This window comes from Ochotona curzoniae, unplaced genomic scaffold, assembly GCF_017591425.1.
Source record: "Ochotona curzoniae isolate NIBS_2020 unplaced genomic scaffold, NIBS_Ocur_1.0 scaffold_2587, whole genome shotgun sequence".
In the NCBI taxonomy this organism is placed as follows: domain Eukaryota; kingdom Metazoa; phylum Chordata; class Mammalia; order Lagomorpha; family Ochotonidae; genus Ochotona; species Ochotona curzoniae.
In genome coordinates, this window is record NW_024467096.1 from 4444128 (window position 1) to 4460943 (window position 16816).

The following is a 16816-nucleotide window of genomic DNA, read 5'->3' on the forward strand; positions in this document are numbered from 1 at the left end:
AGGGAAGCCTGGCAGGACTGTCTTCTTGACCCAAAATACAGAGCTCTTGCAGCTGGCTGGTCATTATAGCGTCTGTAGCCTGGTCACCAAGGAACAGCTAAACAGCCCTGGCAAATTGTCCATCCTGAGGCAACCCATCCTGAGACCTGAGCTGAATGAAAATCCGACTGAAACCCACAAAGGACCATGGAAATGGGGAAGGGATGAAAACACAAATTTCCGATAATACTGATGGTTACTCTGAGAAGGGAGGGATAATAGCCAAAAATATTAAAATAAGATCACTGTGGAGTAACATGAATACCAGAAAGTGTCACAATTAAATATTGGTTTCTCTGTTGCTGGAAGCACACCCTGGCTGGACCGGAGTCCAATATGTTGCCTCTGGGCAAGAAGGAACTTGATGAAAAAAAATAGAGATTTTTAAAGGGATTGTACACACTCAGCAATACAGAAAAACTCGAGAGAAGGAGTGCCTAACATTGTCCTTGTACAGAAAGAGGGAGGTGTGGGGAACGACTCCTCACTGACGATTCAAACAGATCTGCGACAGTGTAGGCCAGTCCAGGCCTGCATACAGCTGAGCTGAAGATTCTCATGACTGTACACGGTCAGCAGCGTCTCATTCCCCAGGCTGGAAAAACCCGCACCCAGAGCTGGGGTACAGAGTTATGACCAGCATAGGTGTCAGTGGACATATCTGTGTTCATACCACTGCTTTACACTCCAATACTATGAGGAAGCAATCCTGGGCATTGTCCTGTGTTAGGTAAAAACCACACCAAAACAGCAGGACAACCGAGACCAAAGTGATGATAGAACCAGGCTTTTATTTGGGGTTGGTTCCCCGGATTAAGCCATGCATTTCTTGAGTCGTGGCAATGATGGAGCTTAAGTAAGGGTATGTGTTGTCTTCTGATTGGTTGGCTCCATCTAAATGAGTCCAGGATGGCTATTCTCGGCGGGAACTTTTGGCACCACCTCGGGGTTTTCTGCCTGCCCCTGGGCCCAATGGGCTAACAGCGTATACTGAGTAATTGCTATTTAACAATAAAACTGCTGTATACTAAGTGATTGTTCATTGATGAGGCTAGTATTTCAAATAAATATTGCAGATTTAATATGCATCAGCAAAATTTATACATGAAAGCATAGTTAATTTATTTGATCCCATTCACTACAATGGGAAATCTGAACACGGGTAATACGAAAAAGAATTTCCGAAGAACGAACAGCCAGTCTCCGTGACAGTATTATTTCATCATGTGATTGCCTAACACCTTCTGAGATGTGATTTTGCCAGTTTTTTTCAATACATGGGACATTTTCAGTCTCTGTAATGTTCTAAGGTATGTGGGAGTTGGCCTTCCTGTAAAGGTTTCTCCACTTACATTACAGTCATGGGATTTTTTGTCCTTTGTGTGAGTTCTCTGACACTGATGGTACAACTGTCTTATGTTTTCTCTTTTCCGAGTCTCTTCACGCAAGCTGAGGGCCAACTTGTGGCCAAAAAATTTCACACTCACTGAACTGATGAAAATCATGTCATTCTTAACGAACATATAAACTGCTACCCGTACAAACAGCTAGAATGGACATCAAAAATCCATGAATCCCCAAACCTTGTTTTGATGGGAAATATCACTTTTCTGAACACCAAATCTTCGACTCAGCCAAGTGGTTGAAAAGTAAAGCCTGTCTGTCCGAGTTTCATTTTATTCCTATTTTTCCTCCTCTCCAGTTTTCTGATAAAAAGCAAAGAGGGAAAGAAGCCTATAGATGACCTGTACAGTGAGTTCCCCAACCCTAAGTACTCAGGTGTAACCAACCATTCCCCTTTGGTATAATCCACTTGGAAACACAGGGAGAAGGTCACAGGGCACGCCAGCGGAACCTGTGACAGCAACATCTGCTCTTCACCAACAGCTCTTATGCACGCACGTCATCTACATGGCTGTGACTTCGACTTGCAATAAGAGGCTGTTATTTCATTGTGAAGTAAACCAGAAATAAACCAGCAGCTGGAATGTCTGTTAATCCACTTTTCAAAGATCAGGCCAGGGCTTCCGCGCAGTGGCCTAGTGGCTCAAGTCACTCAATTTCCCTTTCAAATGTAACAGAAGTGAGGAGCTGACCCTCAGGTGGGCCCCAAGACTTAATGAAGCAGGTTCTTAAAAAAGGGGACTAAAAGCTTTTCAGGACACGTACCGTTTTGGTGATCTCATTCTGAACTTCAGGCAGGTCTGGATGCTTTTCCCCAGTAGTATTGAGAAAAATTTTCTTTAATTTAAACTCGGTCACGAAGGTTCTAACTGAAAACAAAACAATCACCTGTTAGACCAGATGACATGCTGACCTTGTGAGGTTGTGTCAATCCCTGGGGCGTGCTGCACGACTCCCCCTCCCAGGACAATTTCTGTGTAGTTCTTTTTCCTTTCTTTCTTTCTTTGAGATTCCTTTCAGGCAATGCGAGCATCTGCTGAGATGGGCAGCAGGCTTACACCAAGAACCTTTTTAGGTGAGAGATAGCACCATTGCCTTGTGGACGTGCGGGGGCTGCTGAGAGAAGCAGCTTTCAGAGAGCCCTCTGATGGTCTCCCACCTAACAGATGCTCAAAGAAGGAAGATGAGCTGGTCCAGACGACATGAGGTAGGAAAGAGTGGAAGGAACAGACAGCTGTTCATCTGGCCTCAGAGGGCTGCGGTGTGGATGGAGGAGAAAAGCTTGGCTCTCTGACATCTTCAGCCAAGGTAAGCTGCCAACTTCAGGGGGATACCCAGGCTTCCTTTTGTCATTGAAGCCCACTCCAACCTCCTGAATGGAGGAAACGCTCAAAATATCACAGAGGAAAAAAAAACCAACCACACATCCAGAGGTCAGAAAACTTCCCAAGAAAGATCACCCAATCTCCCTCAGGGCCAGAATGGGTGCGTAGAGTCACAGGTGTCCACCTGTTGGGCTCCTTCTGCCACTCTAGCCCCCGTCCTTAGAGGGGTCCTCGGCTAAGGACAGCCAGAGGCCTTCAGAGAAAGAGATCACCTGCTTGAGGTGGGCTGCTCCTCCGTGGGACTGCCAGGCCCCCGAACTCAAAGTCACATAAAGAAGACAACCTGTACTCAAGATGCTTTGGGTTCAGAAAGGAAAGAAGGCAGCCCTATTTCCAGGGCCCATTTCACTCATAAAATAAAATTCTAGTTAACACCAATTTGGACTGATTGGGCCTGAGGGGAATGGGTCTCACAAAAATTAGTACAGCCTGCTTTATATATCTGGCTCTTATCTTTCATTATATTAAATTCTCATCTTTCCCTTTGGACAGAAAAAGAGGAGCCCAAAACACAGAAGCGCATCAAGCCGTGCTCTCACAGAGAGCTTGCATGCTGAATGAAGAAAAAGGCCCACAAATGAGCCAGGGAAAACATTTAACATCTTATACTTACAGTCTAAAGCCCTTAATCCTTATTTAACATCTTTTTGCTTGTTCTACAGTTCAGTGGAGCCAGCTGCTTAGGACTCTTTCTGAACAGCAGGGAGCTCTTTGGAAACATTCTTGGCCAAATGAGAGCATTTCAACATGCTCTAATTTGCATGTTCCTCTGCTCTTTATGAACAATGGAGCTAAATGACTTGAAAAGGGAAAGATGATTGTTAACACAATAGAGCTGCTCTCCTCCAGGGCCCCCTGGCAACCTGGGGGACACTCAGCTGGCAGAACATCCTCCACTCCTTCGTCTTTACCGCTGCCATCCCCAGGTCCTAAATGCTAATGTGAGCCACACAGATCTCTAGGGGAACAGCTACAGTAAACACGGCCTCTGCTTTTACCGTGGATGTGAAGATGCACCAGTTTCTCGCTAAGGCAGAGTTTCTTGAAAGCTATTTATACTTTCACACCTGCAGTTACATTCTCTGGCCTTAAGGCAAATATTTACTTTAAATCTCACTGTTGATTTTTCTATGGGAGAGACTGAAATGATTTTTTTTTTTTTTTGGAAAGAGCTAAAATTATTCCTTGGTATTCAGAACACTTGACTATTTTCATAGCTTTCCAATTCTGGTCCAAGGGCTCAAAGATTGTTGAAATGACACCTGCTAGCTGGACAGCTCTACCATTCTCCAAAACTGGTCCACTGATTGTACTTGACTATCAGAGCAATCCTGAGTAGGGAGCAGAGAGATGATAATCTGTTCTTACAGATGGGCCATGTGCCCCAGAGACAGAAGGCAGGCACTGGAGGCCTGAGCACTGGTACTTTCCACAATGGTTCAAAACAAAATCACTTCCAAAAAATCAGAGAAATTCTTGATTTTCTGATGTCTATGTTTCTTGATCCTTCCTATTGAAAACAATGCTTTGAGCTAAACCTTATATTTGAAGTGATTTTCAAAATTCTTTCCTTATTTTAGCAGGGTACCAACTTCCCAAGGACACGGGCATGTGCTTTCTCAATAGTTATTTCAGTAAGACACATCACTGCATCAAGTGTCACACTGACCAATTTAGAGTAACTCAAAGATCAGTTATTTTAATGGCCAGTTTCCTTACCCAGCTTAGAAACTACTTTTCATTTCTAATTTCTTCAACAAGTTTTGTATTAAACTCAGCATACTAATAAGGGTAGATGAAAAAGCTTTTAGGCTTAACATATTATGGTATGACACAAAGAACTGTAAATTGGAAACTAGACCTCCTATCAACCAGTTACATGTATTTGGCCACTTAGCACTTTGTCAAAATTTTCATTTGGTTTTGATTGTTCCCTTTTTAAAATCTGCAAATGGAGATTACATTTTAAGCCAACCAGCTTCATGAATCTAGCAGATCAGGGAATAAACTATGCCAAACTGAGTCCTACAATTACAGCAGTGGCTTTGTCAAAAATCTATCTGGCTTTGAACAAGAACATGAAGATCATTTATAGAAATCAAAAGAATGTGTGAATGTGGTAGAAAATCAAGATTTAATTTTCTCTTCCATACACACACATTTTTTTTGTAGTCATAATACTTCTAAGATATTTTTTCCCTAACTATAGGTGGAATAGCTAAGCAAATAATGCTATGCACAAATAATGGCATTGGATGTTCTATAATATTTTAACAATACAAGGGAAATGTTTAAGACATAAATTTGTACTGGTATGATTTCAGTGACGTATAAATTCAATGCACATAAAAAAACTGCAAAGTGCTGTATCTCTGGTAGAATGACAGGCAATGCCTTTCACTTCCTTCTGCATCACTTCAGTTTTAACTCTGGACAAATGTTGGTTTTGATGAGGGAGAAAAATAGTAAATGTTATTTTGTAAAAGACATTGTAGTACAAAATAAATTTCAACAGAGATGAACTCTCTTACCCAAGTTACATATTCCTTTTTCCAACTGGTACCCAACTGGGCATTTGCAGATATAAGATCCCTGAGTATTGTTGCACGTGGCCAGGGGTGGGCAGGGGTTCAAGAGGCATTCATTCACGTCTGCAGAGGAGAAAAAACAAAACAAAGCCACATGGAAGCCGTGGCAGATGGCAAAACCAGGATCCAGTACTGTTAGCACTAACGGCCAAATGGGGGCAAGTACAGCGGGGGAAGCCCAAGATGACCAAGAGCCCAACACTGTCCTCATCCATGCCAACCATCTATTGAGGGTGATGAGAATGATACAAACAATTTGAGTACATGGCAGGGTTTGGAGAAACTACCATATTTTGATGGAATAAATATTGAAGCTTGTTCCAAATAATATATGGACTAGAAGTATTAGGACTTGGAACGAGGAGGTGTGTGGGTAAGAATTCCAGGCTGAGGCACAGCCCAGCAGAGGTCAAAGGCACAGCAAGTGGGGTTTGTTCAGCATTGCAGGAGGACAGCAAGACTGCAGAATGAACCCAGGTCAGCCAGTTTACCAGATATCTTGCAAATGACACACAAACATGCAAACTCTCAGGTAAGCAGGGTCCTGACTTTAGAATTCTACGCATCAGAGGAAAAAGGAGCTTTCTGAATAATCTGTTCTAATACTGCAGTGCAGCCCACCGAGCAGTCTGTTTTCTCTTACCCACACTGCAGTTATTCCCTTGCCAGGAAGGCAAGCACACACATCGATAGCCACGGCTTGAGGACTCCATGATGCACTTGCCACCATGAAGACAAGGGTTTGGGGCGCACCTGTCGACTAAACAGATATTCCAAGAGAAACACAGTTAATCACAGAGATAATGCCGAGGCAGCTTTCGGTAAACATTTAATTCTCCCAGCTAATATTTCATTTTGCTTATCAATGTGTACTTATCCTGAAGGCCACACTTCTAACATAGTGACAGTTCCCAACAGGCGCCAATGGCAGGTACAGGGGGTCTGGATACTGATACTAGGCTGGACCCATACATAAACATTACACAACTAGATCTCTGAGAATTAGTTCAAACCAAATGCAACATGAAGGTTACAGAGTTCAGGATTAATGATATTATCAACTTTGGGAGAGAATTTTTACTTTGAATCAATGCTAACTTAAAACGCACATTAAGTGCTAAAAGGACTCCTGATAACTTCTTGCTGTTGTGAGATCTGCAATGCCTGTACGAGCACATGCAGGGGGGTGTGTGTGGGCACACAGGCTTGGCCTTTCCTCTTAGACTTCACTGAAACCACAGTGCATGCATTTAATGAACCACAGCAACTCTGAGCTGATCTAGGAACGCTGCTCCTAAACTGCCTCACTTCAGGTTCTCCTGCCCTCATCACAGTCTGCTTCTGACCTCAATAAAGTCAAAGTATTAAAAGCTATACTGTGGCTTGAGAATGATTTGGCTCCCAAACTCACTCAGCTATTTCAATGCTCAAGCTGTCGGTTAATGGTACAAAAAGGGTGGAGACTGAATCCAGTCACGGTGTTTAGGAGGTGGGCCAGGCTGTGGAGGGGTGTCTTCAGGTTATCAAAGGTGTCTTCAACAGGTAATTCTCACCATAGTGTTTTTGTAAAAGCCCGCGTTGCTCCCAGCCACTCTGTTTCCTGGCTTGCCCCATTGATCCTTCCTCTTAAATGCTTTGCCAATGCCACCAGCCACTTTTACTAGAACCCTAACCAAGAAGCCCACCCGTTCTCACAATAAACTTCCAAAACTCAATAAACCTTCTCTTCCTAACTAGCTTATCCTGGATGTGTTGTAGTGACAAAAAAAAAAAAAAAAAAAAAAAAAAAACCCAACTACGGGCTAAGAGAAGGCACAACTGCTATATGTACTGACGTCACATCAGCCAGTGTTTTTCTACTGTCTTCAGCAAGGGTTATTTAACTTGAGGATAAAAATACATGAGTCCCACTTTGGTCCTCTTTTATGCATTAACAGGAAATATTTAAAACAGACAGGATGCTAGATACTATTTCTACACATTCACGCAAATCCCAAGCCCAAGGCAGTGTGTGCTTGTAAGATGCATTTTCACCTGAGGCTGGAGAGGATACTATCGGTGGTGACTGAGTGCTGCTCTCAACAACAGAGGTGAAAGGTTTAGGGGCCAATGTTTCAGCTGTAGAGGTATCTGTAGTTTGGGGAGTAGATGTTTTGAAGAATTGTGATGCTGTGTTATCCTCTTCCATCACACCAAGGCTCGTGGTCAACTCTTGTGCTGATGATGTAGGTGCACTGGTCAGAGGGGTCCACTGGGTGGTAGCATCGACATGCACCTGGTTTCTTTTCGTGGTGGTGGCACCTTCTGTTGGAATACGTGGCCCCAGCATTTCAGGATGGGTTGGGGAGAGCTGTTTTCCAGCTGTTGTCTGTGCAGCCACAGGGCCAGTCATCAGAACTGCTGTGCTAGGCAGCATACTGGAGGCGGGAGCATGAGAGGTCCCAAGAGCAGCAGTTGTCAAATCTGGAGATGTCTGAGCCATGACTGTGCTTGTGGCTGGAACGGTTGGCTTGGTGGGGGACTCTGGTAAGGCTGTAGGCAAAGGGGACCCTGAAGGAGAACCTATTTTCACAGTTTTGGTGGGCTCGGTGGGCAGAGGCACAAGGCTTGGTGATTTTGGTTGTGTGCTGATATGCTCTTGGTATGGGATACTCTGGTTTCCAGGGTCTGCTGTTTGACTACTGTAGAGCACAGCCATGGATGATGTCCCTGTGGATGTCTGAACTGAGGCCACAGATGTCTCCCTGACCCTGGGAAGGACTGGGGTGGAAGGTGAATATGGTAAGGCTGTTTGTGAGACAGAAAGTGGGGCAAGGCTAGATGCCATGAGGGATACTGACGAAGGTGATGGGGAAGGAGAGAGGGGGCCAGATGCCTCCGAAGTGGACCTCAGTGGGTACACCGAGGCCCCTGTTGATGGTACAGTTGGTAAGAACATCTGATGGGACTGTGACACCGAGGGTGGAGACAGAGGGAGCCCTGCAGAGGAAGAAGAGGAATCACTAACAGACTGAGCATTGGTATCCAGAAAAAACAAAGTGTTCGGCACATTCAAGGTGGATGTGTAAGACGGAAGGTCAGATGTACGCAGAACCAGGGACTCAGTGGAATGCCGAGCGTACTCCCCATGATAGGATGAGATGATATTTCTTCCAGTCTGAGCATGAGAAGGGGAAGGATAGTCTACATGTGATGAGTTGGAGATCTTGGTGTAAGAGGTCGAGCTTTCCTGGACGTCCGAGGATGAACCCTGATCTGTAATGGACAGTAATGTCCGCTCTCCTTTGGTGAATGTCGAGGAAACGTAGGTGTGGTCACTGGAAGTCCTTTGTTCACTATCTGTGCCACCTGCTTGACTGTAGCTCAACCCAGTGACTGCAATGGGAGAAGCCAAAGTTAAGTCAGATTAACAACAAAAACTCTCCAACACACACACACACACACACACGCACACACAGTACAAATCAGACTACCAGGTTCTAGTTAGGAACTCGGTGAGCAAAGTAACTCTCTTTGAGGAGGTGATTTTCAATGGTGAGTGCTCTCAACAGGGGCATAATGGGAAGGCATTTGTGTCCGCTCTGAGAAGATGCATCTTGAGAGTCGGTGACAGTAGCAATGGAAGTGATAATAAAAGCAAGTGGGGACCAGGGGTCTAAAAATGAGAAATAGGTTTCAAAAGCCTGCCACATGCCTTTTTAAAAATTAAAAGCTAACTGGTATCTAAGAAGCTCTCAAAATTAATACAGTGTTATGCTCGAATGGAAAAAGAAAAGCCCTCCCAGCTGTCCACTTCGTATAATGAGCTAGCTCTTTCTCATGAGATTGGCCTTGGCCACAAAATAGCTGTTCCCGTACAGGGTGCTCACCATCCCTAACTTGCCTTAGGAAATGTCAGTGAGGAAGACTCTGCATGGAGGTTCAGTCCCCTGAGCTACAAGAAGCCAGAAAGTTCTCTTCCTAAATAACTCATCAGGCAGCTTCTGATTGATGGTCAAATCAATCACCTCAGGACTGTGAGTAATCTCATACTCTGAGATACCATGAGCATGGATGCCTGCTGAAGGAAACCCACGCACAACACCCTGAGAGCAGGCCTGTGTCTGCAGTCCCCTGCGTGGGGGAAGCCATACCCTGGGGAGCCCCAGGCGTACAGCAAGCCCAGAGCAGGCTGGGACTGCTGCGGACATGTCCTTCCAAAGAGAGCACCAGAACTGTTGCCCATGTCAGCGCCGGGGACCAGGGCTGAAAGGAGAGCGGAAAGGAGCCCCATTCTGTTGCAGGTGCCTGCTTTCCTAGGCTGCTCGGGAGCTTCATTCTAAGAAACCTCAGGAGGAAGTGCAGATGGGCACCTCTGTTCAGGGGACCTGGACTTATGGAGAAGTTTATTACTTCAGCAAACAGGATCAATACTGTATTTCTGCCAGGGGAGCACATAATAAATAGCGTTTCTGTCAGGGAAATTGCTAGTGGGAGCATGGAAGACAAGTGGTAAGTCAAAGACTAACAACCTATTATGACCAAGGCCATAGGTGGGAGAGGTAGGGGGTGCCTCTCTCCCAGACCCCCCAAACGTAACCTTCCAAGGGGAGGAGCAGGGGAGAACTGCCTATCATTGTATAGAGTTGAATGTGTGGGCTAAGGCCAAAGATGGGCTTGGGTTTTCCCAACTCATGTGCAATATTGATGGGATGACATTGAGGAGGTGGCACGTGAATCAATATCCTTTTCCTCTTTGGATAGAACATAAGTTTAAAAAAAAAAAGATTTACTTATTTTTATTACAAAGTCAGATATCCTGAGAGGAGGAGGAGAGGAAGATTTCCTTCTGTTCATTCACTCCCCAAGTGGCCGCAAAGGTCAGAGCTGAGCTCTGATCCAAAGCTAGGAGCCTGGAGCCTCTTCTGGGTCTCCCACATGGGTGCAAGGTTCCCAGGCTTTGGGCCAATTGCTTTCCCAGGCCATAAGCAGGAAGCTGGATGGGAAGTGGGGTTGCCGGGATACAAACCAGCACCCATATGGGATCCTGGAATGTGCAAGGCAAGGACTTTAGCTGGTAGGCTACCATGCCAGGCTCTGGAACCTTAGTTTTATGCTAAAAACATGGAGAATCTTAGAACTGTCATACCATAGTAGATTACCAAATAAACTCTTCAGAAATTAGAAAAGTGTAGTCTAATTCTTCTTGGCCTACATACTCCACAGTCTGTGAGAAAACACACAGGCTCTTTCCCCAATTCTTATTTCCATTCCCAGCCCAGACTAGCACTTGACAGCACCCAGACAGCCTTGGATGGGAACCATTGTAAAGTGTTAGCTAAATGCATTTTTCTACAGGTTTGAATGAACTCAGAGACAAAAAAGAGCACAGGGACAGGATACCCAGTGATGGAAGGAAGTACCAAGAGAGATGTGGCACTGAGCCAGCCCGAAGGGCTCAGACAAAGACGCCAAGCCAACCAGAAGAGTTTCAGGAGTAGAGTATGCTTGAGCCCAAGTTCTCAGGGCAAAGAAGAATGCCTTGAATGGAGATCTGAAATGTTGTGTCAAATGAGATTCAGGCAAACTGTTACATCGGGGCTCAGCTTAACCAAGTGGAAAATCATGATCCACACCAAGGGGCTAAATCTGAACTCAAGGGAAAAACGCCAAACAGGGACTCTGAAAACCTGGTTGCTCCGTCAGGTTGGCATGACTCGGAGGAAACAGGATCAAGTGTTGTGTAAACCCCCAATGAGATGATTTCAGGATAAGACCATTCCTGACCTAGCTCTGCATACTTGAGCCTGTCACACTGAAATCACATTTTCCACATGACCCAACTGAGCATGACGAGCAGACAGGAAAGGTAAAGAAAAGATACGCAGGAGAAAGACTTCAGAACCTAAGAGCCTGGCTAAAGAAGGAAAAAAGAAATCCTTACAAGGCTGAGAGTAAAAAGCAGTTGCTTTGTTTAGGAAACTGACCATGTGTTTCCCATGCACAGACATAAATATCCTCTACTCCTACGTGTGACCAGCGGCATTTGCTTTTTCATCTGAGCAGCAATAAATACTGTCTTTATCGGTTAGGATTCTTGTATGGGGGAGATGGAACTGCTGCTATTAGTGATGGAGAGATAAGAACCAAAACCTGTTAAGAGCCAGCACATCCTTTGTATTGATGTGCCTGCTGAGAATTGTTTTTGAAAAAAAAAAAATCAACCAAAAGCTTTAGAATCAGTATAAGAAGTTTTGTCAAGATCACAAACTTATACTTGATCAAATTTTTAAGCCTTTGTGGCATAAATGATACCATTAAGAAAGTGAAAAGGCAGGAGCTGCTGCAGCGGCTCAACAGGCTAATCCTCCGTCTGCTACTGTTGGCATCCCCAAATGGTTGCTGGTGTTGAGTCCCGGCTGCTCCACTTCTGACAGTTGCCTGCTCTCGGCCTGGGAAAGCAGTGGAAGATGGCTCAAGTCCTTGGGACCCTGCACCCACGTGGGAAAGCTTGAAGAAGCTCCTGGCTCCTGGCTTCAGATCAGCTCAGCTCTGGGTATTGCAGCCACTTGGGGAGTGAACCAGCAGACTGAAGATCTCCTATCTCTCCTTTTCTCTACAAAAATAATCTGCCTTTCAAATAATAAATAAATAAATGTTAAAAAAATACAGCATTAAGTAAAAAGATAATCCACATAATAGAAGAAAATATCTGCAAATTATGTATCTGATAAAGGACTAACATCCAGGAAAAAAAAACGTAAAACTTAATAACTAAATTTTAAGATACTCTATTGGTTGAACAGACACTTTCTAGAAATGACAATGAAAAGATGCGGAACATCCAACTAACATGATTCATCACCTGAGAATTTCAAGTTAAAAAATAAAACCACAACGAGATCCCTTTATGCTCACCAGGATGGCTAGAGTAAAAAAGATGAATAGTAGGTGGCAGTGACGGCGTGGACTCTGTGGAACATTTATGCATTGCTAATGGGAATATAAAATGTTGCAGTCACTTTGGAAAAGAGTTCAGCAAGCCCTCAAAAATTCCTTAACAGTAGAACTACCATTTGACCTGTGAATTCCAAGAGTACTGAAGATATATGTCTGTTTAAAAACTTATATCTAATTGTTCACAATCATATTCATATCAGTCAAAAAGCATAAATTCACCAAAAAAGCTAGGAACAATTCAGTTGATTACAGAATAAATGAAATTGAATAAATCCACACCACAGAATATTACTCAGATACATATAAAGGAATGAAGTATTCATGCATCTCTTCATTGCCGAGTCAGCAACATGACGGTTCAGCTAGCTAATCCTCAGCCTACAAGCACTAGCATCCACACAGGCACTGGTTCGTGTCCTGGCTGCTCCACTTCTCATTCAGCTCCCTGCTTACGGTTTGGGAAAGCAGTGGAGGTTGGTCCAAAGCTCTGGGATTCTGCACCTGCAAAGGAGGCCAAGAGGGGGTTCCTGGCTTTGGATCCATTCAGCTCTGGTCATTGAAGCCATTTGGGGAATGAAGCAGCAAATGAAATATCTTTCTTTCTGTCTTTCCTCTCTGTAATATGCCTTTCCAATAAAAAAAAATCAAAAAAAGTTTTAAAAAACATGCTAATGAAAGATACATTAAGGTCACATTGAGGCTGGCACTGTGGCATAGCAGGTCAAGCCAAGTCGTGGTTCAATTCCTGGTTGTAGTACTTCTGATTCAGCTCTCTGAAAATATGCCTAGGAAAGCAGTGAAAGACTGCCCAAGTACCAGGGCCCCTGCACACATTTTGGAGACCTGAAAGAAGTTCCTAACTGCTAGTTTCCATCTGGCCCAGTTCTGGTTGTTTCAGTCATTTAGGGAGTGAGCCAGTAGATGGAAGAGCTCGCTCTGTAACTCTAAAAATAAACACACATAAATCTGAAAAAACAAACGAACAAAAAAACCCACGTTACAGGACTCAATTTACACCAAATGTGTAAGATGGGCAAACCCACAGACACCAGAAATAAACTAAGAGGTTGCCGGGGTTAACAGTGGGCAGAATGTCAAGCAACTCTTGACGAATATGGTGCTGATTTTCAGGTGATGAACATATTCTGGAATTAGCCAGAAGGGACAGTCGTACAACTCTGACTATTGTACAACGCTTGTGACTACTGTAACAACAACCGTACAATTTAAGTAAGCAAATTACATGGAATATTAACTATATCTCAAAAACCTTAAAGGGTTTATTTCTTTTGATATATATGCCCAGACCTAGAATGAACAACCACAGATGAGGTGGTATCATCCTGAAGTTCTGGGATTTGGGGCGAGTGACAGGGAACGGAGGATGTTGAGTTCTGTGTGGGAAGAGAAGGTAACAACACCAGAAGAAAAAGAAAAACAGAGGACATACAAGCAGACTGAAGCCAAGCAGCTGGACAGATGGCCTGCGAATAAGGAAACAAGGGCTTGGGATGTTATTTCACGCGTGGACGGCCTTACTACGCCACAGAAGAGCATCAGAGCCCCCTCCTCTGCAGGCAGAATCCTGTGCAATGAGAACTCACTCGAGCGTTCACCACGCGCTGCTGAGGAGTCCAGGCTTTCTGTGGAAGATGTAGACAAAGACTCTGAGAATCTTTTTTCCCCCAGTACTGTGCTACTTCCTCCGGACCGTGCAGTGGAGTCCAAAAACTGGGTCAAAACCGAAGCGTTCCTGATTTCAGGATAGGAAGCCGACCTTCCGGCCGCATCTGCAGATGTCTTGCTGCTGGTCAAGAACCAGTGCGCTGTGCTGACTCTACCGCTGATGGAGGGGACTGACCTAGACACAGTCTCTGTCTGAGATGTGGAGCTTCCATTTGTGACCTCGGGGCTGCTGGCAGGTCGCTGCCCTCCAAATGCTATAAGGGATACAGGGGGGAAGAGCCAGTGATATGGGTATGAAAGAGCTCTCTCAACAATTAAGAAGCAAGTCCTCACTGAGGGCCGATTCCTCGGTCCAAGATCCTTGTGTTTATTACAGGGAAGCCTGACCTGTGCTCTAAGTAATTATTTCAGAACCCTTTTCTGTCAGAAAGATAGTAATTCTAAAAATAAAAATTTGTGAACAGGGGCACTTTAGAATGGCAAGTGCATGGAGCACAGTAACCCATCGCTGTGAGGGTTTTTTTCTTTATCATAATAAGTGATCACGGAAATAGTGTGCCATGTCTGCCCAAGATGATGTGCTTAAATACACAGCCAAATTAGAGTACCTTTCCAAAACAGTTCTAATAGTAACAAAAGTTACTCTCATTCCAAAGTATAGCAAAGAAAAAAAAAAGGCAATCTAACCATGAATTTTCAACTATATTATCTATCTGCATAATTATTTGCAAATGATTTCTATGCAAAATAACAGAAGTTTGAATTTTTAGCAAGCAGGCCAGCTCTCATGTCAACAAAATGCTATAAAGGGAAAAGAAGATGGATTCCACCTGGAGAACCCTGGGGTCTCATCTCTGCTGAGAGCTGAAGGGAGTGCACACGTTACTTAAACCCTCTGAGACTTGGGGTCCTCATCTCTGTAAAAGCAGGAGTGACACCTGTCGGATTAGCTTCACAACGTTCCTCTAAGAATGAAAATCAAAATGCAGCCCTGCGCTCATCCATATAAAGGAACTGGTGTCACCAAAGAAGGAATCCACTTTCCTTTGGAGACTGCAAAGGATCCTGAAGAGATCTCAGAAAAAGCAACTAGTCAGAAATGTTCTGCAAAAATCAAGAAAGGCGGAATGCTTACTCGGGGAATCACTCTGCCAGTATAAAGACGTGTGTCCAAATTCACCCTCTGTTGATGGCTCAGTGAATTCTCCGCCTCCCGGACTCCTGCTTAGGCTGCTGTTTCTTCTCGACTCCTCCACAGAAGGTGAAGTTGAACTCGTGGCAGTTTTAGAGTCTTCAGAGAAACTTTCTGTCTCATTGGCAGGCTGCAGACTGACAGTTAAAGACCGGAGCATCCTCGGGACGCCGTCGGTGAACGTGGCGGCAGCGGCATGCATTCGCTTAGTCTCACTGACCACGGGGCTCTCGGCAGCAGAGGAGTGGCTAAGCTCCTTCACACTTCCAGAAACTGAAACAGCAAGAATATGTACTTCAAAACTACTCGTAGGCATAAGAAAACTGACAGAGGGCCTAGGGAGAAGTTATCCTTATGACACTGTGTTAGAGAAATACAAAATTTATGGACCAAACAGATGCATTTGTGGTGTACCAGGGTGCTACAAAAAGTGGAATTAAAAGGTTGGTTTCCTTTGGTACAAAAATCATGAAATTCACACAAAATTTCTTCATAATACGCATTTTGCACACACTCCCTCACACTCACTAGCTCTACTTCTCACAGGGCTGAATGAAGACACAGGGAAGACAATGAAAAGCAAATCAAAAGGGAGAAAACAAGACCAATACAAAAAGACAGAAAAGGAAAACTTCTGAATTTCACATTACAGCTTAAAGAGGGCAAGTCATTGTGATAAGGTGTTTGTCATTCTGTGTTGTAGCATTGCCACCAACTTATTCTGATGCCACAGATTAAAATCCTACACAAAAAACAAACGACCCTGAGTGCATTGTAGAGTGCCCAGCCCGTGGCCTGCAGAGCGTGAGTGGGGCACTACTGGGCTGTGACAACTGTAGCCTTGTCATCATCAATTTATTATTTCTTACCTCAGGTCCACTAAAAACCATGTGCTTTGAAAGGCTTTTAACCAAACTGCAATTCATTAAGTAACGTAGCTTATAACCAGCAGGAGATATTAATTATTATCCCATGAATTTGATTTAATTTCATTGAAAACCAAACAGGCTTCATGACTGTGACTTGGCCTCATGAAGCCTCAAAGATCAGCTCTCAGACCTACAAGGGACTCCAGCAGGCCTCTTGGAGGTGAAAGACTCCAGGTTGGCAACAATTTTCCTTTTTTCTGATCAATGGATGGCAGCCATAGGACAGCTGTCAAGAACACTGAGGATTAAATTCTACACCATCGGTCAAGAGGAATGCTCTGATTTGCACAAGTATGGAGATGTGGCTGATGTCTCCATTTCACAAACAAGTTTCCAAAGGGATACCCTGAGAAGTGACCTTTAAGCAGGGTAGAATAAAATCCTCACTCCAACCAGGAATAAACAGAATGCTCAGTGAGCAGGTTAGAAACAAAGGTGAGAAAAGAGTGCTACCCACCCACAGGCGCATCCAAGAATTGGGTGTGGGGCAGACCGGGCTGCAACATCCACCAACACACACAAAGGCCAAGACTGGGGTGGGGCAGACTGTGCTGGGTAAGGGCTAGCACCCACTGGCCTGTGTGAGATCTGGGTCTGGGAGTGGGCCTGGTGGGGAAACTTGCAAATTCCCCTGGTGGGCCATTGCTCCCACTG

At 44.4% G+C, this 16816-nt stretch overlaps 1 protein-coding gene across 2 annotated transcripts in view; it reads right to left on the reverse strand.

Annotated features, from left to right (window-relative positions):
* The window catches only part of LOC121171373 (protein HEG homolog 1-like), a 47693-nt gene extending 31435 nt beyond the window's left edge, over nt 1–16258 (reverse strand). Inside the window, exons 1-6 of one of the 2 annotated variants that reach the window (XM_041003083.1) lie at nt 15177–16258; nt 13960–14295; nt 7451–8791; nt 6060–6176; nt 5360–5479; nt 2209–2312 (exon numbers count right to left, since the gene is read on the reverse strand). In XM_041003083.1, the coding sequence (XP_040859017.1) occupies nt 2209–2312; nt 5360–5479; nt 6060–6176; nt 7451–8791; nt 13960–14295; nt 15177–15549 (2391 nt within the window). In that variant the 5' untranslated portion in view covers nt 15550–16258. The remainder of the gene's footprint in view (nt 1–2208; nt 2313–5359; nt 5480–6059; nt 6177–7450; nt 8792–13959; nt 14296–15176) is intronic. The other variant, XM_041003084.1, reaches the window with a different exon arrangement.
* Nucleotides 16259–16816: the final 558 nt, after the last annotated feature.